General features: G+C 48.1%; 2 protein-coding genes across 16 annotated transcripts; one reads left to right on the plus strand and one right to left on the minus strand.

Annotated features, from left to right (window-relative positions):
- Nucleotides 1–8: 8 nt before the first annotated feature.
- On the minus strand, nt 9–27,849 carry ECHDC2 (enoyl-CoA hydratase domain containing 2). 15 transcript variants are annotated; one of them, XM_058430904.1, is made up of 12 exons: nt 24,838–25,570; nt 23,145–23,214; nt 19,502–19,695; nt 17,285–17,583; nt 17,128–17,215; nt 12,861–12,947; nt 11,526–11,618; nt 10,041–10,097; nt 9,654–9,841; nt 2,938–2,988; nt 1,213–1,260; nt 156–374 (listed from the first exon to the last, which is right to left on the minus strand). In XM_058430904.1, exons 4-12 carry the CDS (start codon nt 17,333–17,335, stop codon nt 297–299), a joined length of 741 nt encoding a protein of 246 aa, XP_058286887.1. In that variant the 5' UTR covers nt 17,336–17,583; nt 19,502–19,695; nt 23,145–23,214; nt 24,838–25,570; the 3' UTR covers nt 156–296. The 15 variants fall into 15 exon arrangements, with proteins under 15 accessions (XP_031992991.1, XP_031992995.1, XP_031993001.1 ...); XM_058430906.1 differs by lacking the exon at nt 23,145–23,214 and having other exon boundaries at nt 24,999–25,570; XM_058430905.1 differs by lacking the exon at nt 23,145–23,214 and having other exon boundaries at nt 24,961–25,570.
- Nucleotides 25,231–26,326, plus strand: LOC116457729 (translation machinery-associated protein 7-like). The gene is made up of 2 exons (XM_058430907.1): nt 25,231–25,247; nt 25,562–26,326. Exon 2 carries the CDS (start codon nt 25,916–25,918, stop codon nt 26,183–26,185), a length of 270 nt encoding a protein of 89 aa, XP_058286890.1. The 5' UTR covers nt 25,231–25,247; nt 25,562–25,915; the 3' UTR covers nt 26,186–26,326.
- Nucleotides 27,850–27,935: the final 86 nt, after the last annotated feature.

Here is a 27,935-nt window from a genome sequence, read left to right on the forward strand (position 1 = left end):
CAGAGAGATCTAATCTAATTCTTTATCATTCAAGTAGAGAGACAGGCCTTTTCCAAAGCAAACCCAACCCTCGTGATTATTTCTAGTCAGGGTGAAGCTAAGGAAGGTAGCAGTAGGTGGTAGGATCAGCACCTTGGTTCCAGGCATCACGCCAGTCATTTTATCTCCATCATCATCCTTGTGAAGAAACGGAAGCCTGGAGAGGTGAAATGATGAAGGCAATCCGGCCACAAATCTTCCTTCTGGATCCTGCTCTTCAGGGCATGCATCTCCCATGCTGAAGGTTAAAATGGGGGTCATTTGCCAACAAATTTGGGGGGCCGCTTCTCCCTGAAGGCTGCCATGCCCTCTAGCCGGTCCCGGGTTGGAATGTTCTGCAACAAGGTACAAAATATTAGTTTTGGGGGAGCAGGGCCAGAGGCCCAAAAAGAGTTGCTTAAGCTTGTCCAGCCCATGACAAAGCCAGGGTCCAAGTGTTTCCATTGTCTCTGGACTCTGGTCTTGAGGCATGCAAAGGTATAAGCCTCCATGGCTGCTTTGTCTCCTGGGGAAGACAGGCCAGCCTTTGTATTCTCTGTGCCCCATCAGCATTAGCCTCCACTTGCACACTGCTTTCATGCCTCCTGAGAACTCAGCTGCCATCTGCAGTGGTCTGACATGAGGCTGCTCAGTAGAGAAAAAAATTCTTTGCAGTAAGAAATCTGGCTTTGAATCCAGGTTCACACTAGTTTCTCCAAGTCCCAGGACCCCTTAGGAGTATTTTGGATATCTGTTAACCTGGAGATTAGCATTTTTTACTCACCCATAAGTAAGAGATTTAATTTTAATAGGTCAGTCCCAAGTGTACAGCCCCTACATTGAACACAGCCTGCAGGCTACAACCAAGCCCTTGACCTCCCAACTCCACCCTGACCTTTACAGTGGCAACTGATACAGAGGCAAAAGAAGCGGTTCTTCCTCTTAAGGACCTGTATTCTGTGATTCTCGGCATTAAGTGGGCAGGATGAACCCCAGTACATTAGATGGTTGAGGGAAAAGTCCCAGAGAGAAGCACTGTGGCTCTCCTCAAGCCACTCCAGGTGACTTGAGGGACGATGGATGCGGTCAGACTGTGTTGAGAGGAACCTTCTAAATTGGTCATGTACCATACAAAGTCCCTCCAGCCTGGCCCAGCCTATGTTAACAAGCAGGCATGGGCTGGTTGCTACATACCTGGGCATAGCACATCCCTTCAATGGCCATCCCGGATGCAATGTCCACCTGCAAGAAAGACGTGCTCCCTGGATTGGTCTGACCTTGTCCATCTTCACCCACACTGGAAGCCAGCCCACCCTATTGCCTACAGACATCTATATGAGCAGGGATAGCTATGAGAAGGAATTCCCTTCCTAGAGAAGAAACACCATTCATAAACACCATAACTATGACAAAACAGTGCTGGGAGAAACAAGAGACAGACTGAGACATTTTGCCAGAGAAGAGTTCTCCTTCCCATCTGGCTGCCTCACCACGCTTCCTGTCACCCGTTAATTCCTGAACCTTTATGACCTGGGCCCTGGCAATTGCTGCAGCCTCTAGGGCCCACTGACTGGCACTTAAAAGCCTCATTCTAAGAAAAGTACTGTGTGTGAACTTAATTTTCACAGCAAGGGTTAGTATCCCTATTCTACAGTGAGAAACCTGAGGCATAGAAAGGTGAAATAATTTGTCAAAGTTCACAACAGTATGTGGAAGCGCAGGTCTTTGAACCCAGACAGCCCAGTGCCTCAAACTTGCACACTGTCTTCTTCCCTCACTGTCATCTGGACGAGCTACTTGCTTATCCTCCTCTGTGCCTTTGCCCATACTTTTCCTCTGGAATTCTTATCCTTCCCACAGTCCAACTGTAGAAAACATTCTTTAACCCAGCACTGCCCAGTATGGTAGCCACTAGCCACATGTGAATGTCAAGTACTTGAACTGTGATTAGTGTGAAGGAGAAACTGAACATTTTATTTTATTTTATTTTATTTATTTATTTATTTTGAGACGGAGTCTTGCTCTGTCGCCCAGGCTGGAGTGCAGTGGCGTGATCTCGGCTCGCTGCAAGCTCCACCTCCTGGGTTCAAGCGCTTCTCCTTCCTCAGCCTCCCGAGTAGCTGGGACTACAGGTGCCCGCCACCACACCTGGCTAATTTTTTGTATTTTTAGTAGAGACGGGGTTTCACTGTGTTAGCCAGGATGGTCTCGATCTCCTGACCTCGTGATCCGCCCGCTCAGCCTCCCAAAGTGCTGGGATTACAGGCGTGAGCCACCGCGCGTGGCCACATTTTACTTTTAATTTAAAAGCCACACATGGATATCATAATGGACTGCAAAGCTCTAACCTCTCTGGGGTGTCAGCGTGGTACCATTATCCTTGATTTGTGTCTGTATCTGCCCCCTCCCGGGGGCAGTGACCATGTTTAACTCATCCATCTGTATCCCAATTCCCAGCTTTGGTCTGGATTCAGTGTGTGATGAGTGAATAGATGGGAGAGTTGAGGTGGACAGATGGATTAGCCACACCCAAGGCAGCACCCCAAGCCCTGCCCTGAGGCCACATTACTGACTGCCAGCACAAATCTTGCAGCATGGACTGGCAGCCACACAGACCCAGGTTCTTTCTACTCACTTCCTCTGAGACCTTGGGCAAATCATTTACCCCTTCTTAACCTCAATCTCATCCTCTCTCCAAGGGAGAAAGATGAGGATAGAATGTAAACAGTAATATCATCTGGCCAAACTTCCAATTCGCAGATGTGTAAACTGAGGTAGAGCACGAGGTCAGAGTCAAAGTCTGTTAGAAGAGTCCACTTCCTGAGTTCTTTCCAGCTGTGCTGTCTGAGCTCTGAAAGCACTGTGTCCCAGCCATGACCAACCTTAGTGGACCCAAGTCCCAACCCAAAACCCTCTCACCTCCATTCCTCGGTCAATGGCTACTTTGCCCAGCCGCACAGCAATGGGGGCCTGGGGAAAAGCAAAGTCTTGGTTGGGGAGGGGATCAAGGCTGATAGTTGCAGGTCTGAGGTGCACAGCTTTGTTTTGAAGGAGGGAGGCAGATGTCTGGGTCTAGTTCCAGCCATTCTGCTGACACGTTTCTTTAGCGTTAGTCCTATAACCTGTTAGCTGAGGTTCTTTTTCTATCATGAGAGAAGCCAGACTCTGATCCCGGGGTTTCTTGTTATTCAGCCCATCCTTCCAACATGCACAACATAACTAGTTTACAAAGTGCTTTCCTCCCCACAGACTCATCTAATGGTGCTACCCACACTTCCAGGCTGGTGTCATCACTGATCACCCAGCTGTGATTTTACAGCTGTGAGATTGCAGTGCAGGGAGGTGAAGCACTTGGCTGTGTTTATCCAATCATTGGTGAGACTTGGATTGGACTCCCAACCACCTTTCCCACTTCCTCGACCTCATTTCAGCAAATGCCAGCCTCTGCGGTAAGCAGGTTTTACCCCAGCAGAGTGAAACAAAGTCAGGGTTAGGAACTTGGGCTTTCAAGTCGACAGGGCTGTGTTGAAATCCTGGTCTGTGGGGCAGTGCGGAGGGGCGGGTGCATTTTAATACAGCCACATAGAAGCAACAGTGTCTGCTTGTCACTGGCCTTGGTTCTACACCAGCCCTAGCACTCCAGTCTCAGCCCCACTTCCAGGCAAGGAGGAATTACTTCTTTTATCATATTATTTGAAGTGTTTATAAAACTTTCTCAGGAAAAGTCAATTTTTAAAGTCTATTAGCATAAAAACTACAAATGAAAATGCTAGCTACATAAAAATGAAGAACTTCCAATTGGGAAAAACACCATGACTAAAAGACAAAAGTAGGCCGGGCACGGTGGCTCACGCCTGTAATCCCAGCACTTTGGGAGGCCGAGGCAGGCGGATCACGAGGTCAGGAGATCAAGATCATCCTGGCTAACACAGTGAAACCCCGTCTCTACTGAAAATACAAAAAATTAGCCGGGCCTGGTGGGAGGCGCCTGTAGTCCCAGCTACTTGGGAGGCTGAGGCAGGAGAATGGCGTGAGCCTGGGAGGTGGAGCTTGCAGTGACCCGAGATTGCACCACTGCACTCCAGCCTGGGCGACAGAGTGAGACTCCGTCTCAAAAAAAAAAAAAAGACAAAAAACTGGGAAAAAACGGCTGGGTGCGGTGGCTCACGCCTGTAATCCCAACACTTTGGAAGGCTGAGGCGGGTGGATTACTTGAGGTCAGGAGTTTGAGACCAGCCTGGCCAACATGGTGAAACCCCATCTCTAATAAAAATACAAAAATTAGCCGGGCGTAGTGGTGGGCCCCTGTAATCCCAGCTACATGGGAGGCTGAGGCAGGATGCTTGAACCTGGGAGGCGGAGGCTGCAGTGAGCCGAGATCGGGCCACTGCACTTCAGCCTGGGCGACAGAGTGAGACTCTGTCTCAAAAAAGAGAAAAAAAAAAAAAAAAACCACTGGGAAAAAGAATTGCAGTGCTTATGACAGATGAATTTCCTTGATTTACAAAAAAGTTAGTATAAAGTAACTTTTAAACCATTTACAAAAGAGTATGTAAAGGTCCTTCACCGGAAAAGAAGTATGAACGTGAAGGATGTCCAGCAGCTGCTACAGGCTTGAAAGGCAAATCAAAACAGTGAGGTACTGTGCCTTTTCACTTCAGACCAGCAAATACTAAAATATCAGTATGCCTACTACTGCCGAGACTGGGGAAACCAGTATTTACATACATTATTGATAGAAAAGTAAAAGAGTATGCCACAGGAGAGCAATTTGGCAAAAACTGGCAAAATGCTGGTGTGCATGCTCTCTGAGCTGTGGCTCCCATAGGCACTTGTATATTCACTCCAGCTGTCTTGTGGTAGCAAAAAGGAACAACAGGAAGATTTATTGTTAGAGTACTGGTTAAATGACAGCACATCCCTACCACGAATGAGAGTGTACAGTTGTTGAAAAGAATGAGGTCAGTTATGTACTGAAATGGAAAAATCTCCAAAAGATACTAAATAAAAAAAGCAGGCCGGGCATGGTGGGTCACGCCTGTAATCCAACACTTTGGGAGGCCAAGGCGGGGGGGATCACTTGAGGTTGGTATTTCAAGACAAGCCTGGCCAACATGGCGAAACTTCATCTCTACTAGAAATACAAAAATTAGCTGGCTGCGGTGGCAGGTGCCTGTAAACCCAGCTACTCGGGAGGCTAAGGCAGGAGAATTGCTTGAACCTGGGAGGCGGAGGTTGCAGCGAGCCCAGATTGTGCCACTGCACTCCAGCCTGGGCAACAGAGCAAGACTCCATCTCAATTAAAAAAAAAAAGGGTGCATCGTAGTATGTATATTATGATACAATTTGCATAAAATATTTGTACGACATACCTTTAGGGAGAAATGGAGCAAAGGATTCAAACACGGAAGATTCAAACGAAGGTTTATAAATGTTTTGTTATATAAAGTGAAGGTTTTGTTTTATATTCTTCCATGTTTGAATTCCTTACTATGCATATTTAAATTTTGTTTTTAAAATTTGTTAGAACCAGATTAGCCTCGAAAGATATTTCTTGTCCTCTAAGCCATTAAAAGGAATTTATTTAAATATGTAAGCATATGTGCATAATACACATCCTTCCATATACAATGGAAATTTCTGGAAGAGTATGGAAACTTAATAGTGATGATCTGGGGAGAGAGAGGGATTGGGAAATGAAGAGCTGTTTGGGTTTGCTTGTGACTGATGGGTTACTGGGATGTGGGACTTCCACTTTTAAAACTGGGATAGTCACAGGTAAACCAGGACTAGCTGGTCGTCTTGCCTTTGATTTTTACCTTTGCCCTTCTTACTCCTCTGTTCTTTTAGATTTGCTTGCCGTATGTGTTACTATTTAGGTAACTACCCAATAAAGGAAGTAATCTTGGCCAGGTGCAGTGGCTTACACCTGTAATCACAGGGCTTTGAGAGGCTGAGGCAGGAGGATTGCTTGAGCCCAAAGAGTTTGAGACCAGCCTGGGCATCATCGTGAGATCCCATCTCTACAAAAAATAAAAAATTAGCTGGGCGTGGTGACTTGCACCTGTAGTCTCAGCTACTCAGTAGTCTTAGGTGGAAGGATCACTTGAGCCTGGGAGGTCAATGCTCCAGTGAGCTGTGATCATGCCACTGCACTCCAGCTTGGGCAACAGAGCCAGACCCTGTCTCAAAACAAAAAAAAAAAGTAACCTTTTATTAAGGTTAAAAACGGTATGTACATATGTTTGTGAGTGAAAACAGCCAAATTCTAGCCAAGTCAGTAGCTTGCACCTGTAGTCCCAGCTATTCAGAGGCTGAGGTGGAAGGACTGCTCAGGCCCAGGGCTTCAAGGCTGTGGTGAGCTATGATCGTGCCACTGCACTCCAGCCTGGGCAACAGAGCAAGATCCTGTCTCTAAAAAGAAAAGAAAAAAAGCACAGCTGAATCCATTTCTCAAAGTGTAATGTGTATTTACTATTTAAGAAGGAAATCTGATGCAAACTGTAGATATTGACAGTTTTTTTCTGGGCTGAGAAAACTCTGGAACCATTTGCTACCCTATCAGAGTGGTTTGTCCACTAGATGGTGGCCATCTACACCATCCCTGGCCCTCTCCTATCCGGAAACCTTTATTCTGAGCACCCAGTAACATAGGTGGAAGTTGAAGTTTTGTTTTTCAGGCTGACCCAGAAGGTCTCAGCTCTGGGATTACTCATTCCAGTACCTGTTTTTGGTAGACTGGTGTTTCGGTATACAAAGCCACTTTTCAGTACTGAAAATATCAATAATTATATAGTACCAATATTTTAGTATATTTGGAAATCTGAATTATTTTGTGATTGTTATTTAGTTAATGCAAAAAGACAAACCCTATAGTCTACAGGTCTAGATATGGAAGCTGCAATCAGCCACTCCATTGAGTGACCCAGAGTTCTGTATTAGTTCAGAGACTTTCTAACCAAGTATAATAGAAACTTGACGGCATTAATATTGTCTAGGCAATAGCATCAGACTCTTCATTTATATATGATGAAACTTAAAAAAAAAAAAAGACAAAACAAATGCTTTCAAAAAGCTATAGTCCCTCATCTCCAAATTAAAGAAGATCTGTTTTAAGAAGTATTAGGATTATTTACATTTGAGAGACAGGAAAGAAAGGATTTTTGTTCAAAATTATACTATTTTATTAACAGAATCTTGCTCTGTCACTTGGGCTGGAGTGCAGTGGTGCGATCTTGGCTCACTGCAACCTCCACCTCCCAGGCTCAAGTAATTCTCGTGCCTCAGCCTCCTGAGTAGCTGTAATTACAGGCATGAGCCACCATGCCCAGCTAAATTTTGTAATTTTAGTAAAGATGGGTTTTGCCATGTTGGCCAGGCTGGTCTCAAACTGCTGGCATCAAGTGATCCGCCTGTCTTGACCTCCCAAAGTGCTGGGATTACAGCAATGAGCCACTGCACCCAGCTTCTTTTCTTTTTTAATACAAACGAGGTCTCACTATGTTGCCCAGGCTGGTCCCACCTCAGCCTCCCAAAGTGCTGGGATTACAGGCGTGAGCCACCATGCCAAGCCAAAATGGTTACTTTTATATGATTAATTCAATATATGTCAATATTAAAATGATGTATGGTTAACTTTGTTTTGTGACATGTTTGTAAATTTTTGTATTTGAAATACATTAAATATTTAGTTTCAGTTTTTAAAATTTTGTACATATTTTGCTCTCTTAAAATACCTTTTTTATATCGCATTCTGTATTGTGCAAAATAAATGCCAAAATACCAGTGGTTTTTTTTTTCTAATACTGCAATCACTCTTTGTGACCTTGATGAGCAAGTCACTGAACTTTTATGGGTTTTCTCACAAATAAAATGGGGATAATCAGTTCAACTGGATTATTCTCAGAGCTGAGACACTATATTAAGGTACCTGGCATTATAGGCTAAGACAAATTTATTATAAATTAGTCTAACTTAGCTCCATTTAAGCCACTTTTAATCTTTATGGAAATTTGGGATCTCCTCTACTCAACTCCCTCTATCCTGGGCCCCCTGAGAGTTGGGAGAAGCCAGCAGACCCTCGCAGGGCCTTGGAGACCCCAGACAGCCAGATCCCAGATATCCCTGCTGAGGGCTTTGGGCCCTGGAGCTGGTAGGGTTGCACCTGGGCAGGGCCTAACCTGCTCCCTACTGAGCATGGTACCCTTGTGGGGTACCATGCTGAGAGGTTATTCTTTGAGGATTTTTTATTTTTTTCTTTTATTTCAATAGATTTTAGGAAACAGGTGGCTTTTAGTTACATGGATAAGTAATTTAGTGGTGATTTCTAAGATTTTGGTGCACCGTACCCAATGTGTAGTCTTTTATCCCTCACCCCTTCCCATGCTATTTGAGGATTTTTTTTAATGAGGGGTTTTTTGGTTGTTTTTTTTTTTTGGCTTTTTGTTTTTGTTTGTTTGTTTTTAGCAACGGGATTTTGCTTTGTTGCCCAGGCTGGAAGTGCAGTGGCGTGACCAGCTTACTGCAGCTTTGAATTCATGGGTTCAAGCAATGCTTTTTCCCAAATAACTGGGATTACAGGCTCGAACTACCACATCTGGCTAAAACATGAGTCCTGGCCTGTCACAGTGGTTCATGCTTGTAATTCTAACACTTTGGGAGGCTGAGGCAGGAGAATCACTTGAGCCCAGGGGTTTAAAACTGCAGTGAGCCATGATTGCACCACTGCACTCCAGCCTGGATGACAGAGCGAGACCCTATCTCTTCAAAGAAAAAAAATGCTTAATACATGTCCTGCATATTGTATTTCTTTTTTTTTTTTTTTTGAGACGAAATCTCGCCCTGTCGCCCAGGCTGGAGTGCAATGGCACGATCTCGGCTCACTGCAACCTCCGCCTCCCAGGTTCAAGCGATTCTCCTGCCTCAACCTCCCGAGTAGCTGGGATTACAGGCATGCACCTCCACACCCAGCTAATTTTTGTATTTTTAGTAGAGACAGGGTTTCACCATATTGGCCAGGGTGGTCTTGAACTCTTAACCTCGTGATACACCCGCCTCAGCCTCCCAAAGTGCTGGGATTACAGGTGTGAGCCACCATGCCCAGCCCACATGTTGTATTTCAAGAATATCTCCACCAGGCAGTATGGTAAGAAATATGGGTTGGAAGTTCTGTATCTATTTTAGAATCGTGCTTTTTCAGTCTTTGGGGGATTTTAAGGCTGTGCTATATAGTATAGTAGCCACAAGCCACATGTGGCTATTAGCATTTGAAATGTGGCTAGTGTGAATGAGGAACTGCATTCATTTTCTGTAATTTAAATCATTTGGCTAGTGGCTCCCATACTGGATAAGCACAAGTATAGAACATTTATCTCATCTCAGAATGGTCTACTGGACACTGTTACATTCAGAGGGCTTTCAAGCCCATTTGGTTCTAGCCCTTTGGAATTCAATTTACATTTTAATTCAAAATTAAAATTTGACTTGATTGTGTTTACTGGATGGTTAAACAAACTCTACAGAGGGTTAATCATATGTCTCTGGGTGAATGGATGTGCAGCCCAAGGGGACACCCTGCCCCACACATCCCTTCCCATGACTCCGGCCCTCCTCCTGGTGCCGAGCTGTCACTATACCTGGGGCAGGATCTCCTGGGCCAGTGCTCGTGCCCGCTGGTAGGCGGCGTCCCCCTCCTCGTTCTGGGCCACAGCGTGATTCACCAGCCCCAGTGCGTGGGCCTCCGTTCCACTCAGTCGTCGGCCTGTGAAGATGAGCTCCTTCGCCAGGGCCACCCCCAGACAACGGGGCAGCCTCTGAGTCCCTCCTGCCAGGATGAAGGGAGCAGGGTGGGAATCAGCATGAGAAGTGGGAACCCAGAGAAGGCCCAGCCTGGGACTCAGCAAGACTTCTCAGAGGAGCAGGGTTCAGGTGGGAGGGCAGAGCCCACAACAGAGGGCAAAAAAGGAAAGCAGCCAAGGACCCTGGTTGGGGTGGAATTGGGCGGGTGCTGTAGTTGCGATTACCTGCCCCTGGGAGGAGCCCTCGCGTGGTCTCAATCAGTCCCATGATGGCCGAGGAAGCTGCTCAGATAGAAAAAAGTGAGGCCTCCCTCCCCCATCCAGTCCCCCAGTGCTAATCCCTGGGGCCACACCTGCCTCTGCTGTCTACTTGCCCCTCTAGCCACTTGCCCCATGGTCTGGCCACAGCCAGGCCTCTCCAGACTCTGCCTTTGGAAGAGCCCTAGCCCAGAAGTCAGGAGCCCAGGCCGTTATTTCACCATGCCCCTTTGGTGGAGTTGTGTGTCACCAGCAAGTCTCACTCTTCCCAAGCCTCAAAGGTGGAAGAAAGTTGGCTGGCCCTCTTCTGTCTGCTTCAGAGAGCCGCTAAGGATCACACAAGGTACGATGCTTGGAACAAGGAGAGTTCCTAGGAGGTGCCCCATATCTATTTGTGAATTACTATTAATAGGTTCTCTGGCTTAGCCCTGGCCTGGCCTAGAATGTCAGTGACTCCTGCTCCTGCTACAGTCGTCCGTTCCAGCCTTGTCACAGCCTGAAATTGCCCTGACTGTTCCAGTCCATGTCCTCCTGAGTTCTGCTTCCTTCCTTCGAGAAACTTTCCTTGACTGGCGCACCCCCCCGGGTCTGTCTCTTTTTCTGAATTCCCTCAGCATGGGCCATGTGAACGTGGGCAGAAGGGAGTGGGTTTTACATTCACTCTGTCTTAGTCTTCCCCAAAACCCTGTGAGTTAGTCGCCTGAACATGGGCATGTGAGAAGCAGAGTTGGGGCTAGACCAGCCTGGTATTTTGGTGTCTGGACACCTGGTCAGTTCCTTCTCTTTGACCTGCATTGTGTAGACAGAAGCGACTTTCATGAATGGAGTTATACATTTTCATATGTTGCTCCTGGGGTGGCACGAGAGAGCGGTGGGGGGAGAAGAGAGGACATTCAGACTGTGCCTAACTGCATCCAAGAAGGCTGCTCCTAATCACCAGGTCAGTCACCTGAGAAAATGATCAGTTATCTTCTTTGTCCCCTCCCATTCTTCAAACAAAGCTCAGTTGCTCAGAACAAGTAATGCAAATTTGGCTGGTGCCAGTATTCCTGCCCAGGCACCTTTGTGATTAGCTCAGCCATTGACAAACTATCCCTGGGGCTCACCTTTTTCTGAAACATCGTAGATAAATCTGACTTGGACAGAATGGGAAGACTGGCCATTGCTCTTTGACCTCCTTGGCTCGTAACAGCAATTGTTCTGAGGCTGGTCAAATATTCCCAAAATGAAGGAAGCAGGTTCTGACAGGTCACAGATACTACAGCAGCTAGTGGCTGCACCAGGAGGGGAAGCAGCTTCTGTCTGAGCACCCTCTGTGCTCTGCCTTGCCTTAGTTTTGCTTTTGGTTGGATGCCAAGAACAGTGGCTGACCGCAGAATGCCCAGACTCACCCTGTTTCCCTCACCCCCGACTTCCTAGCCCCACCCCCTGCCCCCAGTCCTGGCCCAGTACCTGCCACTCGGAGGTCACAGGCCAGGGCAAGCTCCAGGCCTCCGCCCAAGGCAAACCCATCCATAGCCGCAATGGTGGGTGCAGGGAAGGCTGCTGTGGAGAGGAAGCAAGGCTCAGCCTGCGAGGCCCTGGTGGGACCAGGACAGAGACTCAAGGCTGGGGAGGGGCAAGCTGGTTGGGACAGAGGCCTCAGTGGACCCAGGTCTGGGGACATTACATGGAACCTCAGCCAGGTTATCTTAATTCTTTTTTTTTTTTTTTTTTTGAGACAGAGTCTTGTTCTGTCACCCAGGCTGGAGTGCAGTGGCACGATCTTGGCTCACTGCAACCTCTGCCTCCCAGGTTCAAGTGATTCTCCTGCCTCAACCTCCTGAGTAGCTGGGATTACAAATGTGCGCCACCACGCCCAGCTAATTTTTTTGTATTTTTTTTTAAGTAGAGACGGGGTTTCACCATGTTGGCCAGGCTGGTCTTGAACTCCTGACCTCGTGATCCGCCCGCCTCGGCCTCCCAAAGTACTGGGATTACAGGAATGAGCCACCGCGCCCGGCCTCTTTGTTTTTTTTTTGTTTTTGTTTTTGTTTTTGTTTTTGTGATGGAGTCTTGCTATTGTCGCCCAGGCTGGAGTGCAACGGCACAATCTCTGCTCACCTCTGCTTCCCGCAGCCAGGTTATCTCAGAAGCCAATTTTCCCTTTAGGGAAAGTTATGGAATCAGCCAGGGAAGAGGAATGGGAGGATGGGCTGGATGATCCCTGTTCAGGCCTAATCCGCTGGCCTCCCTGGGACCTCCCTTTCTGTGTGCCAAGCCTTGTGCTGGGTGCTGGGAACTGGGAACACAGAATGAATCAGACATAGCCTTTGTTCCCACGGGGCTCGGTCTCATGGGGAAGACAAATGTGTATCAGGCATTATTGACCCAGGATCATCAGTGCTCCAGTAAAAAGCTCAGAGGGTGGGTTGGGAAGGCTTCCTGGAGGAGGAGGTACTGGAGGGCTTGAAGGACAAGTAAAAGTTCAAGTAACCAAGAAGGGGTATCTCAGGCAAAGGGAACAGCAGTTGTCAAAACTTGAAAGCATGCTTGCGGAAACTTAACTGCTTTGGAATGGCCAGGCTTGAACCCTGAGGGTGGGGCGGGACACAAAAGTTGAAGAGCCAGAACTCCCTGAGAGAATTGCCCTCAGTCATCCTCCCCCATCCCCCTGGGTGAGTCATCTGTCTTACCACAGAACTCCAAACAGAAAGAAGACTCTCCTTAGATACTGGTGGGGGTGGCGGGGCTGTCATTGGCAGGGACCCCCAAACCCCCTTCTCCACCCCACACCCAGATCCTCACCGATGTCATTCATCAGGCCCCGGAGTCGCTGGACAAACACCCCCACCTCTGCTTCACTCATCTGTTCCCGCTCCTTCAGGTCTGCACCTGCAGATGGCGAGGGTTGGTACCAGCCCTTAGGAAAATGGCACTTTACGGAATCCCAGGCGGTTAAAGGATCCAGCAAAGAAGACTTGAGGACAGGCAGCCAGCGAAGAAGGAGAAACATGAGGAACCCGGGCAAGGAAGTCAAGGGAAAAGAGGAGCATCGAACAAGGAGTTGTGTGACACAGCAGAAAGGTGAACTGGACTCCATCAAAACGGAAACCTTCTGTGTGTCAGAGGACACTATCAATAGAATACAAAGACAACCCACAGAAATGGCTGAGTGCAGTGGCTCATGCTTACAATCTCAGCACTTTGGGAGGCCGAGGCAGGTATATCACCTGAGGTCAGTAGTTCAAGATCAACATGGTGAAACCCTGTCTCCACTAAAAATACAAAAATCAGCCAGGCGTGGTGGCGGACACCTATAATCCCAGCTACTCAGGTGGTGGAGGCAGGAGAATCACTTGAACCCAGGAGGTGAAGGCTGCAGTGAGCTCAGATCACACCAACTGCACTCCAGCCTCGGTGACGAGCAAGACTCCGTTTCAAAAAAGAAAAAAGAAAAAAAAGAAAAGACAACACACAGAATGGAAGAAAATATGTGTAAATCATATATTTGATAAAGGTTTAATATCTAGGGTATATAAAGAACTCCTCCAACTAAACAACAAAACAACCCAATTCAAAAATGGGCAAAGGGCTAGCTAGGCTCAGTGGCTCATACCTGTAATCCCAGCACTTTGGGAGGCCGAGGTGGGCACATTACCTGAGGTCATGAGTTCGAGACCAGCTTGGCCAACATGGTGAAACAGTGTCTTTACTAAAAATACAAGAATTAGCCAGGTGTGTTGGTGGGCACCTGTAATCCCAGCTACTAGGGAGGTTGAGGCTGAGGCAGGAGAATCGCGTGAGCCCAGAAGGCAGAGGTTGCAGTGAGCCAAGATCGTGCCACTGCACTCCACCCTAGGTGACAGAGTCTCAAAAAAAAAAGGAAAAAGGACTTGAATAGACATTTCTCCAGAGGAGATATACAGATAGTCAATAAGCACTTGAAAAGTTGCTCAATATCATCGTCATTAGACAAATGCAAATCAAAACCACAATGAGATACTACCTCACATCTATTAGAATGGCTTTTAAAACAAACAAAACAAAAAGTTGGCATGGATATGGAGACATGGAACCCTGGTGCATTGCTGGTGGGAGTGTAAACCCATGCAGCTGCTGTGGAAACCAGTTCCAAAATGTTAAACAGAATTACCACACAATTCTAGTCCTAAGTATATACCCAAAAGAGTTGAAAGCAAGGACTCAAACAGATACAGTCCCTCCTTATCCATAGAGGACTGGTTCTAGGACCCCTCAGATACAAAAATCCATGGATGCTCAAGCCCCTTGTATAGAATATTGTAGTATTTGCAATATGACCTATGCTCATATATCCTCCTGTATACTCTAAGCCAGGGGTTCCAATCTTTCGGCTTTCCTGGGCCACATTGGAAGAATCGTCTTGGCCTACACATATAAAATACACTAACGCTAACGGTAACTGATGAGCTAAACACACACACACACACACACACACACATACACACACAAAATCTTATAATGTCTTAAGAAAGTTTACAAATTTGTGTTGGGCCACATTCAAAGCCGTCCTGGGCCATAGGCGGCCCAGAGGCCAAGGGTTGGACAATGGACAAGCTTGCTCTAAATCATCTCTAGATTAGGTATAATACCTAATACAATGTAAATACTATGTAAACTGTTGTACTGTGTTGTTTTTATCTGTATTATTTTTTATTGTTGCATTGTTATTTTTGTCATTAACATTTTCAATCTGCGGTTGGTTTAGTCTGTGGGTGCGGAACCTGCAGATGCAGAGGGCTGATGGTACTTGTACACCAATGTACTTGGGGACATTCTTCACAGTGGCCAAAAGTGAAAACAACCCAAGTATCTATCAACAGATGATTGGGTAAACAAAATGTGTATATATACAATAGGATGCTGCTCATTACAATAGAATGTTACTCCATAGAAAGGAATGGAGTTCTAACACTTGCCACAACTTGGAGGAACCTCAAGAACATGTTAAGTAAAATAAGCCAGGCACCAAAAAACAAATACGATATGATTCTACTGGTATGAGGTAGTTAGAATAGATAAATGCATAGAGACAAAGTACTATAGAGGTTACCCAGGCTGGAGGGGAAGGGGGAATGGGAGTCATTGTCTGAACAGGCTGAGTTTGTTTGGTATGATAAAGAAGTTCTGGGAATGGATAGCGGCAACATTGCACAATATTGTGAATGTACTTAATGCCACTCTGAATTGTACACTTAAAAACAATTAAAATGGTAAATTTTGTGTTACTTATATTTCACCACAATTTCTTTTTCTTTTTTTTTTTTTTTTTTTGAGATGGAGTTGTGCTCTGTCACCCAGGCTGGAGTGCAGTAGCATGATCTCAGCTCACTGTAACCTCCACCTCCCGGGTTCAAGCAATTCTCCTGTCTCAGCCTCCCGAGTAGCTGGGATTACAGGCACTGGCCACAATGCCCGGCTAATTTTTGTATTTTTGGTAGAGACGGGGTTTCACCATATTGGTCAGGCTGGTCTCGAACTCCTGACCTCAGGTGATCCACCCACCTCGGCCTCCCAAAGTGTTGGGATTACAGGCGTGAGCCATTGCACCCGGCCCACAATTTCTAAAATATGTAAGTAATAAGAAAATTAAAAATTGACGCATTTTTACAGGCAGAGTCAGCAAGGTCCAAGAAGGCTGAGAGGTCAAAGGTCAAGTAAAAGAGAACGGAAGTGAGCACAAGATACAGTGGCATGCAGGTGGGTAAGCGCCTTGGCGGGAAGAGTGACCGTGGTGGGGTCCTCAAAGGCCAGATGCAGGGGTGAGCAGGAGTAGGGGGTAAATAGACTCTTCCAGTCCTAGACTACAGGAAGTCAGAGCTGGGAAAGCCTTTGGAATCTTTGATTAGTTCCAGTCCTTCTGTGAGAGATGGGGAAACTGAAGCTCAGGGAGGGGCAGGAACTAGCCCAGGAATTCTAGAGCTAGTTGAGGCAGACCTGAGCCTCATGCAGCCCCTTCCTTCTCTGTGCTTAGCTGGGAGAGTGATCAAAGCTAACGGGAGAGAGCAGGTATGACATGACCTTCACAGAGGTCAGAGATGGAGCCAAAGGAAGAGGCCAGGGTAGGGCAAAGACCTCAGGCTGGGCACCCTGACCCTGACTGCTCAGACCTAAGGGCTGAGCCACCTCCCCTTGAAATCTCCTGAGCATCATGCTACCCCTTTCCCATCCCTCCACAGTCTCCTCCTGATCCACAGTGGCCCCTGTCGGCCCCTCCCCGACCACCATCTCAGAGTCTGTTCTCAGCTCAGCTCTACTGGCAGCTGACTTGCTACTTGTGGGCCTGGTGTACGTTTTTCCTCCAATCTCTAAAATGGAAGTTCATGGTGCTTACCCAGTTGTGAGGACCAAATGACACAGGGACAGTGGAGGGCTTTGGTGACAGGGAATGAGACCCTATTGGTAGGCAAAAGGGCATAGAGTTCCATCTTGGCCACTGACCTTATGAGCATCTTTGGGCTCCATTTTCTCTCTTTTTTTTTTTCCCAGGCTGGAGTGCAGTGGTGCAACCTCAGCTCACTGCACCCTCTGCCTCCCGGGTTCAAGAGATTCTCCTGCCTCAGCCTCCTGAGTAGCTGGGACTACAGATGCCTGCCACCATACCCAGCTAATTTTTGTATTTTTTAGTAGAGAAAGGGTTTCACCATGTTGGTGAGGCTGGTCTCGAACTCGGGCCTCAAGTGGTCTACCCACCTCAGCCTCCCAAAGTGCTGGAATTACAGACGTGAGCCACTGCACCTGTCTTGGACTCCATTTTCTTATTTCCCCCGTGAAGGGTCAGAACAAAGCATGGCATAGCCGAAATAACTAGGATCTAAGGGTTAGAGAGACCAAGTTCAAACTAAAGTCTATCCTACCTCTTACTAGCTATGTGATCCTAGGCAATGGAATTTTCCTCCCTGAGTCTCTGCATTCACATCTGTAAAATGGCAACAATGAGTCCCATGCTGGAGCTAATCTAAGGTTTCCCCCAACCCCTGGAGGCTGGTGGGCACCCTGCAGAGCCCAGATGGGGGCAGGAGAGAGAACCTACCTGCACAGAACACGCCCTTCACTCCACTTCTGAAGAGCAGGACACGCACCTGCCAGTCTTCCCGCAGCTGGGCCAGACTTTCCAGCAGCTACAGAGGACACCCCGTTAGATACTGCCAGCCCATCCCCAGCCCACCCTGGTGCCCGCCCTTTCTTACCTCACTGACAAAGACATTCCCCAAGGCATTGCGGGCAGAAGGTCTGTTCATCAGAATCTCAGTGATCCCTGTAAGGAGTCAGGGCAGCCACGGGAAAGCAGCTGGCTCTGCCTAATCCTGGGCTGCGGGCTGGGGACTGGAGGCAGGAGGCCTGGGCTCTGGGGAGCCTCTGCCCCAGATGACCAGAGTGACTTGCCACAAGTCATACACTCAGGCGGGCCTCAATTTTCCCAACCATAAAATGGAGAGAAAAACCCTTGCTCTTTCTGCCTCAGAGAGAAAGTGGAAGGGCTTGTAAACTGTGGAGCAAAATGGGGAGAGGAACAAGAATGACCACCACAGTAGCCCTTGCCTGCTTCTGCTGTTGTTAGACAGACACACACACACACAAGCACACATGCACCCATGTACCTTCTTTAATTTTACAACTCCCTCCATATTCATCTTTTCTTTTTTATTTTTGGGCGGGGGAGAGTTTTTTTTTTTTTTTTTTAGACAGGGTCTCAACTCTGTCACCCAGGCTGGAGTACAGTGGTGTAAACACGGCTCACTGTAGCCTCAACCTCCTGGGCTCAAGCAATTCTCCTCCCTCAACCCCCGAAATAGCTGGGACTATGAGCATGCGCCATTACACCTGGCTAATTTTTGTGTTTTTTGTAGAGACGAGGTTTCGCCATCTGGCCCAGCCTCGTCTCAAACTCCTGAGCTCGAGCAATCTGCCCACCTCGGCCTCCCAAAGTGCTGGGATTACAGGTGTGAGCCACCGCACCTGGCCATTTCTTTATAATTTTATCACCCAGGTGTGCATCCTTAGGTATCATAGTTTAGACTTGCTAATTTCTAAAATTGCCATGTATCTTTTAAATCCTGGTACAATCCCCACATGCTCCCCACAACTCTGTCTTTCCCTCAGAGATTATCTGTGGAGGAGCCTGGGGCATTTGATCTATAGGTTTTCTCAAAGCCTGGGTTTTGCTAACTGCACAATCACGGTGACAGATCAGTATGATCCTCTGTCACAAGACATTAGCAACTAATCACACTCCGGGGACTGTTGTGGGGTAGGGGGAGGGGGAAGGGACAGCATTAGGAGATACACCTAATGCTAAATGACGAGTTAATGGGTGCAGCAAAACAACATGGCACATGGATACATATGTAACAAACCTGCACATTGTGCACATGTACCCTAAAACCTAAAGTATAATAATTAAAAAAAAAAGAAATTAGCAACTAAATACAGAGGCTTGGTGTTCTGTCCTGTTTAGCAAGACAGTAACCCTGGCCCTACTTGTGTAATATTCTTTCACCAGCAACAGCCAAGCTTCTTGCTAGTTTTCTATACTCATTTAGTCACTTCCTTACCTTCCATTCGCTCAAACCTTCTCCAATCTAGGTTCCAGCCCCATCACTCAGCAGACATTATTCTCTTTTTTTTTTTTTTTTTTTTTTTTTTTTTTGAGACGGAGTGACGCAGTCTCGCTCTTTCACCCAGGCTGGAGTGCGGTGGCGCAATCTCGGCTCACTGCAAGCTCCGCCTCCCGGGTTCACGCCATTCTCCTGCCTCAGCCTCTCCGAGTAGCTGGGACTACAGGCGCCCGCCACCACGCCCGGCTAATTTTTTGTATTTTTAGTAGAGACGGGGTTTCACCATGGTCTCGATCTCCTGACCTCGTGATCCGCCCGCCTCGGCCTCCCAAAGTGCTGGGATTACAAGCGTGAGCCACCGCGCCCGGCCTTCAGCAGACATTATTCTCATTCAAGTGATGAATATAGCCACATCACTAACCAAGGGACACGTTTCTCTCCTTGCCTCAACCTCGTGGTGGCAAAAACCTCTACTGACATTAACACACTCCGCTTGAACGTTTTCTGCTTTGGCTTCTTAGAAGAATATGTATTTGTTTATAAATAGATGATTTTCTTAGATCAGTTTTAGGGTCACAGCAAAATGGAGTGGAAAATACAATTCAATACAGTTCACATATACTCCCTGTCCCTACACAGGCATAGCCCCTTCCGCAATCCCCATCCCCCAACAGAGAGAGGCACGTGTGTTGCAACTGACGAACCTACACTGATGCACTGTCGCCACCCGGGGGCCCTAGTGTACATTGGGGTTCGCTCTTGGTGGTGTACACTCTGTGGGTTTACACAGATGCATAATGACACGTATCTGCCTTGGCTTTGGCAGGCCCCCATTCTCCTTCCTCCTACCTTTCAGGTGATGCCTCTGCACTCCTTCACTGCTTCTCTTCTGCCCAATTATTTTAAGTGCGTAAGTTCCTTAAGGCCAATCAGATTCTCTTCATTCACTTATTTGTACATTTATATATTTGCTGTGTGCTGGCCTCTACTAGACACCATGATTCCAGAGACCAGGACAGACTCAAGGCCCGTCCTCATGGAACCTACAGCCCAGCAGGGAAGACAGACATTAAATAATTAATATTTGTGAGGAGAACTTGGAGAAAAAGGACAAACAGGTAAGGGGCCTCCAGTGGGCAGAGGGGAGCCCTAGTATAGAAGGTCAGCAATGAGTTCTCAGAGGAGGAAGTGGCCTTTAAGCTAAGAGCTGACAGGAGAGTAGGAATTGGCCAGGCAAAAGATGTAAGAGTGCATGTGTGCATGTAAGTGTGTATGCATGGGTGCGTATGTGAGTGTGTGCATGAATGCCTGTGTGTGTGCATGCATGTTGGCAAGGTGCAGGGAAGGGGACAGTCCAGGAGAGAAGCCTGTTGCAGGCAGAGGGAGCGGCAGAGAAGAGGGCCCAGGTGTGGGACTGCAGGGTGCCTTCCAGAACTCGAGGAGTTCAGGCGGAGGGAGAGCAGGATAAGCTGAGGCAGGAGGGACCTCCCTTCCACAGCTCACACACGCCTGCCCCCTGTACACCCAGGGCTCCTGTGTGTGCCCAGGAGCCCAGAGCTCTCCTCTGCACCCTAGGCCTGAATAGCCAAATGCCTACTTGATATCTCAACTGATATGTCCTGCTCCATTGGTGAGCCAATGACCTTGCTATCAACCCAGAAGTTGATCCTGTCACCTCGCTCTTACCTCACCTACAAAATGCACTCAGTCACTGAGGCCTGCTAGTCCAACCTCTTAAAGAGATCCCAGGCCTCTCAGCTCACACTGCTTCTCACAGCCAGTAACCTGGCATAGGCTCTTTCCTGCATCCCTCGGATCACCCACCTGGCCCTTGAGTCCTCAGTCTTGCTCCCTCCCAGCACACATACATTCCTTCCCACACTTGGGTCACAGTCATCTTTCTTATCCCAATCCGACCACATCCCTCCCCTTCCCCCTTCTTTTCCTCAAAATAAAGTTCAACTCCTTAATACCGACCACAAGGCCCCCGCAATCTGACTCTTGCACCCACTCTGGCCCCAATTCCCCCCCACCATCTAGTCAGGGTCTGGGGAAGAGAGATGGGCTCTGGGAAGGAGCTCACACCCTTATCATCCCTTCTAGGCTGTTTCTCCTCCTACGAAATATCAGGATGGACATTTCAGGTCTTCCCAGGGCTGAAATCCAGGAGGTGCCCAGAGGAGTGTTTCCCAACCCTTTGGCCTTCAAAGACCCTTATTATTATCTCCCAGGGTCCTCGGCTTTGTCTGTGAACAAGCAGTGTTTATGAAGTTGGCATTCTCAGTGTAAGCTGATCAGAGACACAGAAAGGCCAATGAAAGCTTCTGGGCTCTCAACGGACAGGGTGTTCAGTCAGGAATTACAGAACTATGGCTAGGGGCAAAGAACTGTAACATTCAGGCAAACTGGACTTCCTTAGCCTCCCCAGAAACCTGCAAAGAGCTCTTAGAGCCCAGCAGGTCTGGAGGCTCCAGGGAAGTGTGCAGATGGCCATAAGGTCGCTTCCAGCACCAGTGCTCCAGGAGAGAAAATGGGGCAACTCTGGAGAAGGGAGACTGCAGTGGATAGAGAGATGCCAGATCAGGAGGAGTCAAGGACCCTGACCCCCACAAACTTCAGAGCAGTCTAGATCCAAGGTCCCCAGAGTGGCCCTCATGTTTATATCCTGAATAATCCCCTCCCTTGCATGTGGGTGGGACCTGTGAATTGCTTCTAAGCAATAGTATACAGCAAAGGTTATACAATGTCACTCCCAAGATTAGGTTAAGTTATATGGCAAAGGTAATGTGACTTCTGTAATTCGGTTATAGTATATAAAAGGCTCTGTCTTATTAGAGACACTCATGGGCCTAAGGAGAGGGTCAAGTAGCAAAGAACTGCGGGCAACCTCTAATTGCTGAGAGTGACCCCCGGCCAACAATCAGCAAGAGAACAGGACTTCAGTCCAACAACCATAGGAGGTGAATTCAGGTCTCAACAACCTGACGACCTTGGAAGCAGATCCCGTCAAGACTGGGATGAGACCACAGCCCTGGACAACTCCCGACTGCAGCCCAGCCTGGCAAGACCTGAAGCAGAGAACTCTGCTAGGTTGTGCCTTGACTTTTGACATACAGAAACTAAAAAATGATAAATGTGTGTGACTTTGAGTATCAAAGTTTGTGATCATTTGTTAGGTAGTAATAGAAAGCTGATATAGCCGTGGTGTCCTAGGACTGGCAGACACTCCTCTCTCTGCTTTCCTGTTCTTTCCTTCCATTCTCTGTGGCTGACTGTCTCTTGTCTTTCAGCTTCATCTCCTGTCTCCATCTACATCTCCCTCTCGGAATACTGACTGCCAACTCTTAACAGCCCTTAGCTCAAGCCACAACTCAGCCACACACCACCCCCATGGCCTTGGGCAAACCACTTTACCCTTCTGGCCTTCAATTTCCTGATCTGTAAGAGAAATAATAAAAAGGTTATTGTTAGGATTAAAAGAGATAATGCACTGAAGTGTCTAACCAGAGTTTGTGTAAAACGCCCAGATACTAGGGCAAGTCTCGGACCTAATACAGTGTCTGAACTTTAAGCTGGGAGCCCCCCAGGAGCCAGGCAGGGTGTCTTTGGCTGCCAACATTCAATTGTGCAACATTTAATTTGCACTACCACATGCCAGGTCCTGGAGAAATGGAGAGTAATCAGCCAAGGTCCCTGTGTTCTTGGTTTAGCCCCAATGCTGGGAACATTGCCCTTCTGGCCCCAGCAGCGGGGACGGGGCGGTGCTGCACCCTTCCCACTCTTACCAAACCTACCATACCACTGAGCAGCTGACCTACGATCACTTCTGTCCAGATGGCTTGGGTCACAGGCGAGGTGGTGTGGGTAGAAGTCAACAGAAAGCACTGGAAGGGCCGGGCGTGGTGGCTCATGCCTGTAATCCCAGCACTTTGGGAGGCCGAGGCGGGTGGATCACCTGAGTCAGGAGTTCAAGACCAGCCTGACCAAAATGGTGAAACCCCGTCTTGACTAAAAAGACAAAAATTAGCCAGGTGTGGTGGCACACGCCTATAATCCCAGCTACTTGGGAGGCTGGGGCAAAGAATCGCTTGAACCCAGGAGGCGGAGGCTGCAGTGGGCCGAGATCATACCACTGCACTCCAGCCTGGGCAACAGAGTGAGACCATCTCAAAGAAAAAAAAAAAAAAAAGAAACCACTGGAGGGTAGTGTGGAGAACAACTGATTTAACAACCTTTACTATACAGAAGAGGAAACTGATGCCCGAAACAAAGAGGATTTGCTCAAATAACAGCTGGACCCAGCTGGCAATCCTGACTCTCAAAGAGCTAACAGCCTAGAAAAGAGACAAGTTCAGACACACGAAACATAAAAGGACAGTGTGGGGGATGGGGCAGCAGAGCAGGGGAGTTCCAAAAAGATTTCCATAGGCAGAAAGGAAGGAAGAGGAGCCAAGTCAGGGCACAGCTAGGGCAAAACACAGAGGTAACACACCTTCAAATGAGCCCATGGGTAGAGGAGGGAGGATGGAAAGGTCAGCTTGTGGTGGAGAACCTTAGTGCAGCTAAGGAGTTGAAGGACAGCCATTAATTACAGTCATGGGCAGCATGATGATGTTTTAGTTAGTCAGCTACAGACCACATATAAGACATACAAGTCCCATCAGACTATAATGGAGCTGAAAAATTCCTATTGCCTAGTGACACTATAGCTGTCGTAACATCATAGCGCAATGCAACACTCAAATGCTGGTGGTGAGGCTGGTGTAAAGTAGCTGGCTTTACCAGTGATACAAAAGCACAGCACATACAATTAGGCCCACAACATAATACTTGATAATGATAATAAATGACTATGTTTTGGGCTTACATATTTACAATATTATTTTTACCATTATTTTAGAGTATACTCCTACTTTTTATTTTTAATTTTTTTGAGACAGGGTCTTAACTCTGTTGCCCAGGCTGGAGTGCAGTAACACGATCATGGCTCGCTCATGGGTTAAAGACCTTTGGGCACACTTGCAAATATCAGGAATCCTTCATATTGGACAGCCTTGACCTCCCTGGCTCAAGCCATCCTCCCACCTCAGCCTCCTGAGTAGCAGGGGCTACAGGTATGCACAACCATACCTGGATAATTTTTGTATTTTTTTGCAGAGAAGGGGTTTCACCATGTTTCCCAGGCTGGTCTCAAACTCCTGGGCTCAAGCAATCTGCCTGCCTCACCCTCTCAAAGTGCTGGGATTACAAGAGTGAGCCAGGTGAGCCACTGTACCTGGCCTGGGCCATGTGTACTCCTACTTATTAAAAAAAAAAAAAAAAAGAAAAAAGTTCAGTGTAACACAGCCTCAGGCAGGTCCTTCAGTAGGTATTCCCAATTGTTATCATAGGAGATGACAGCTCCGTGCATGTTATCACCCCTGAAGACCTTCCAGTGGGACAAGATGTGGAGGTGGAAGACAGTGACAGGCCTAGGCTCGTGTGTGTGCCTGTGTCTTTGTTTTTAACAAAAAAAGTTTAAGAATTAAAATTTTTTAAAGCTTATAAAATAAGGATCTAAAGAAGAAAACATTTTTTGTACAGCTGTACAATGTGTTTGTGTTTTAAGTTGTTACTACAAAAGAGTCAAAAGTTGAAAAAATTGAAAAGTTTATAAAGTAAAAACAGAGTAAGCTAAGGTTAATTTATCATTGAAGAAAGAAACATTTGTAAAGCAAATTTAGTGTAGCCTAGGTGTACAGTGTTATAGAGTCTACAGTAGTGTACAGTAATGTCCTAGGCCAGGGGTCCCCAACCCGCGGGCTGTGGACCCATCCCAGTCTGTGGCCTGCTAGGAACTGGGCCACACAGCAGGAGGTGAGCAGCTTCATCTGTATTTACAGCAGCTCCCCATGGCTTGAATTACCACCTGAGTTCCACCTCCTATCAGATCAGTGGTGGCATCAGAATCTCATAGGAGTGAGAACCCTATTGTGAACTGTGCATGTGAGGGATCTAGGTTGTTGCGAGCTCCTTATGAGAATCTAATGCCTGATCATCTGAGGTGGAACAGTTTCATCCCCAAACCATCTGGCCCCCCGCAAGTCCGTGGAAAAACTGTCTTTCATGAAAACAGTCCCTGGTGCCAAACCAGTCCCTGCTGTCCTAGGCCTTCACATTCACTCACTATTCACTCGCTGACTCACCCAGTGCAGCTTCCAGTCCCGCAAGCTCCGTTTATGGTAACTGCCCAATACAGGTGTACTATTTAAAAAATCTTTTAGACTGTATTTTTACTGTGTCTTTTCTATGTTCAGATACACATTTACCATTGTGTTACAGTTGCCTACAGTATTCAGCCCAGTACCATGCTGTCCAGGTTTGTATTCTAGGAGCAACAGGCTATCCACCACGTAGCCTCAGTGTGCAGTAGGCTACCCCATCTAGGACTGTGTAGGTGCACTCTGTGATGCTCCCACAATGACCACAATCACCTAATAATGCATTTCTCAGAATGTAGTCCCGTTGTTAAGCAACACGTGACTCTATGAGAAATAAAGCTGCTAAGAACAGTGAAGAATGGTTTACCACCCAACCTCAAGCTCAAGGGCAGCAGGTAAAATGTAACAGTGCTCTTGTGCCATCGGCCCCAGTGGAAGGCGGAACCCGCAGCTTCTAATATGAACATCAAATGACCCCAACTCATTCCCTGTGAGGGTTCCTTGTGTGATCTCGTCCCCATGCCTCCTCCGCACTGTCATCTTGGTTTCTGTCTCTCCTTCTCTCACTGACTTTTCCTGCCCTTTGAGCCCTCTGGCAGGGGCAGAGGCTTAATCTGCTGATACTTGTCATTCTTGTTTGGAAAAATGATTCCCGATATTTGCAAGTGAGCCTAAAGGTCTTTAACCCATGACAATTTTGTGTTTGCAGATGTACAAGTCTGTATTTTGAGTCACTGAATTACTAGAAGAGCCGGTGATTACCTAATGGTTGAGAACACAGGCTTTGAAATCAGACCTGGTTCAAATAACTTAACCTTCTGTGCCTCAGTTTTTTAATCTGTAAAGTGGGGAGAATAATCTTGACTGTCTTAAGGGCTGTTGCCAGTTGGGTAGTGAACTAAGCATGAGATTGGGGGTATAAGGTTCAGCAATATCAACTGTTCAAGGAAATTCTCACCAAGCGGTGCAGTGGGACACTAGGTGGCCTGTCCGTGTCCACTGAAAGTGGTAGATACACACTTGGGAACAGTGGGCAACAGCAGGCAGCAAGGAACTGGATTTTATGGCAAAGCCCCCCTTCAAACTTGGTGTCAAGCCGGTAAAAAGGAAGCAATACTGCTGGGGAAGGGGCGGCAGGCGCATGTCCGGCCACGAAGGTGGCAAGAAGCCACTGAAACAGCCCAAGAAGCAGGCCAAGGAGATGGACGAGGAAGATAAGGCTTTCAAGCAGAAACAAAAAGAGGAGCAGAAGAAACTCGAGGAGCTAAAATTGAAGGCCACGGGGAAGAGGCCCTTAGCCACAAGTGGAATTAAGAAATCTGGCAAAAAGTAAGCTGTTCCTTGTGCCTAAGGAGATGGTGACCCTTTATTTCATCCGTATTTAAACCCCTCTATTCCCTGCCATAACATCTTTTGCCACCTATAGCTGGAATTAAGTGTTGTCTTGGAGCTGTTGTACATTTAAGAATAAACTTTTGTAAAAAAAAAAAAAAAAAAAAGGAAGCAATACAACGAAATGTACAGTACAATGCCATCTGTGTATCAAATGCAGGAGACGGGATGAGATGGGGGGAGGAGACCCAAGGCAGGAGAAGCGCCTAGCCCTGATGGTTACGAGCAGAGGACTGAGGAGCGTTATCAGCACCACTGAATGCTCCAGAAGTCCAAACAACAACAACAACAACAACAAAAACGCAACACGCGATCGGAGGTGTTTTCTGCCAGTGACCCGCGAACTTTGCCCCCAACCCCCGCCCCCGCTCCATACTACCCTTGATCTTGGCCAAAAGGCGGAGAAACAGCGAACTTTTCCCTGGAGCCAGAAGGACGCAAAGGTTCGCTAGCGGCCCAGGGCGGGGCGCGGCTGGAGAAGCACCCTCCTCACTCTGACCGCTGCCGCACTGGGCACTGGGACTGGCTCCGCTGCCTCCGCCCCCGAACCGGGCCAGGACCCTCGGCGGGGGAGGGGAACGCGCACTTGAACGCTCCTGGCCTGGGGGCCGCGGGACCCAGTCCTACCCGTGCGGACCCCGCTTCCCCTTCCACACAGTCGGAAAACCCCAAAGGTTTGAAGAGACCGAGGTTGCCAGAGGCCCCCCGCCCCCAGCTAGAGTCGGAAGCCACTAAGGCGGCCGCCCACCTCTCGGGCCTGGAGCGGTTTGGGGCGCCTAGAACTGGGAGGGAGGGACTGGGGATCGAATCCTTCAACGCACTGAGCTGCCCACCTGCCGGCCCCCAGCTGCCTCCGGACCCGGCCTAGTCCCAGTCGCGTCATGCGCGCGCCCCGGGACTGCGCATTTACCTTGGTCCGGACCCGCCAGGGCGCGCACTTGGATCTCGGAGCCCCCGACCGCCCCGTCGGAAGCGCAGCCCCGGGCCCGAAGGGGCCTCCAGGGGCGCAGGAGGCACAGAACGCGCAGCATCCGGGCGCAGGCTGGGAGTGAAGGTGCTTCTCCGGCCCTGCACCGTCTCGGCTCCCGCTGAGAGCTCGCAGTTCCGGCGGCGGGCGAAGCCTTCGCCAATTGCTCCACCTATGGGCCAAGCGTCTGTTGCCTCCTTCCGCACCTCCTGGGGACAGGGAGACTTGAGCGGAGGAGGTCGGGGGAAGCCCAGCTCCTCCGTGTGGTTTGGGGTAACCCTGTCAACCTCCCAGCGTCAGTGTTTTAATCCTGTAAAATGGGGATAATAGTGACTACCCTGTGGTGGTGTGAAGATTAAATGGGGTGTGTGAACCTTGCTTGCACATATGCTCAATTTCATTTTTTAAATGAAATGACATTTAATGAGTCCCTTGAGCGTGTCTACACTCGCAAACTTCACTGCTTCGCCTCCCATTTGCGCCTCACTTTTTTTGTTTGTTTTGAGACTGAGTCTAGCTGTGTCGCCCAGGCTGGAGTGCAGTGCCTTGATCTTGGCTCACTGTAACCTCCGCCTCTGGGTTCAAGCGATTCTCATGCCTCAACCTCCCAAGTAGCTGGGACTACAGGTGTGCGTCACCATGCCCAGGTAATTTTTGTATTTTTAGTAGAGACGGGGTTTCACCATGTTGGCCAGGATGGTCTTGATCTCTTGGCCTCATGATC

Source organism: Hylobates moloch, unplaced genomic scaffold, assembly GCF_009828535.3.
Source record: "Hylobates moloch isolate HMO894 unplaced genomic scaffold, HMol_V3 SCAFFOLD_18, whole genome shotgun sequence".
In the NCBI taxonomy this organism is placed as follows: domain Eukaryota; kingdom Metazoa; phylum Chordata; class Mammalia; order Primates; family Hylobatidae; genus Hylobates; species Hylobates moloch.

Coding starts and splice junctions, on each gene's coding strand:
- LOC116457729 (XM_058430907.1), top strand. CDS start 25,916: ATGGCAAAGCCCCCCTTCAAACTTGGTGTCAAGCCGGTAAAAAGGAAG.
- ECHDC2 (XM_032137100.2), bottom strand. CDS start 27,275: ATGCTGCGCGTTCTGTGCCTCCTGCGCCCCTGGAGGCCCCTTCGGGCC. Junction 17,216..17,284: donor GGAATGTCTTTGTCAGTGAG/GTAAGAAAGGGC, acceptor TGTCCTCTGTAG/CTGCTGGAAAGTCTGGCCCA. Junction 10,098..11,525: donor CTGTGACCTCCGAGTGGCAG/GTACTGGGCCAG, acceptor CTATCTGAGCAG/CTTCCTCGGCCATCATGGGA.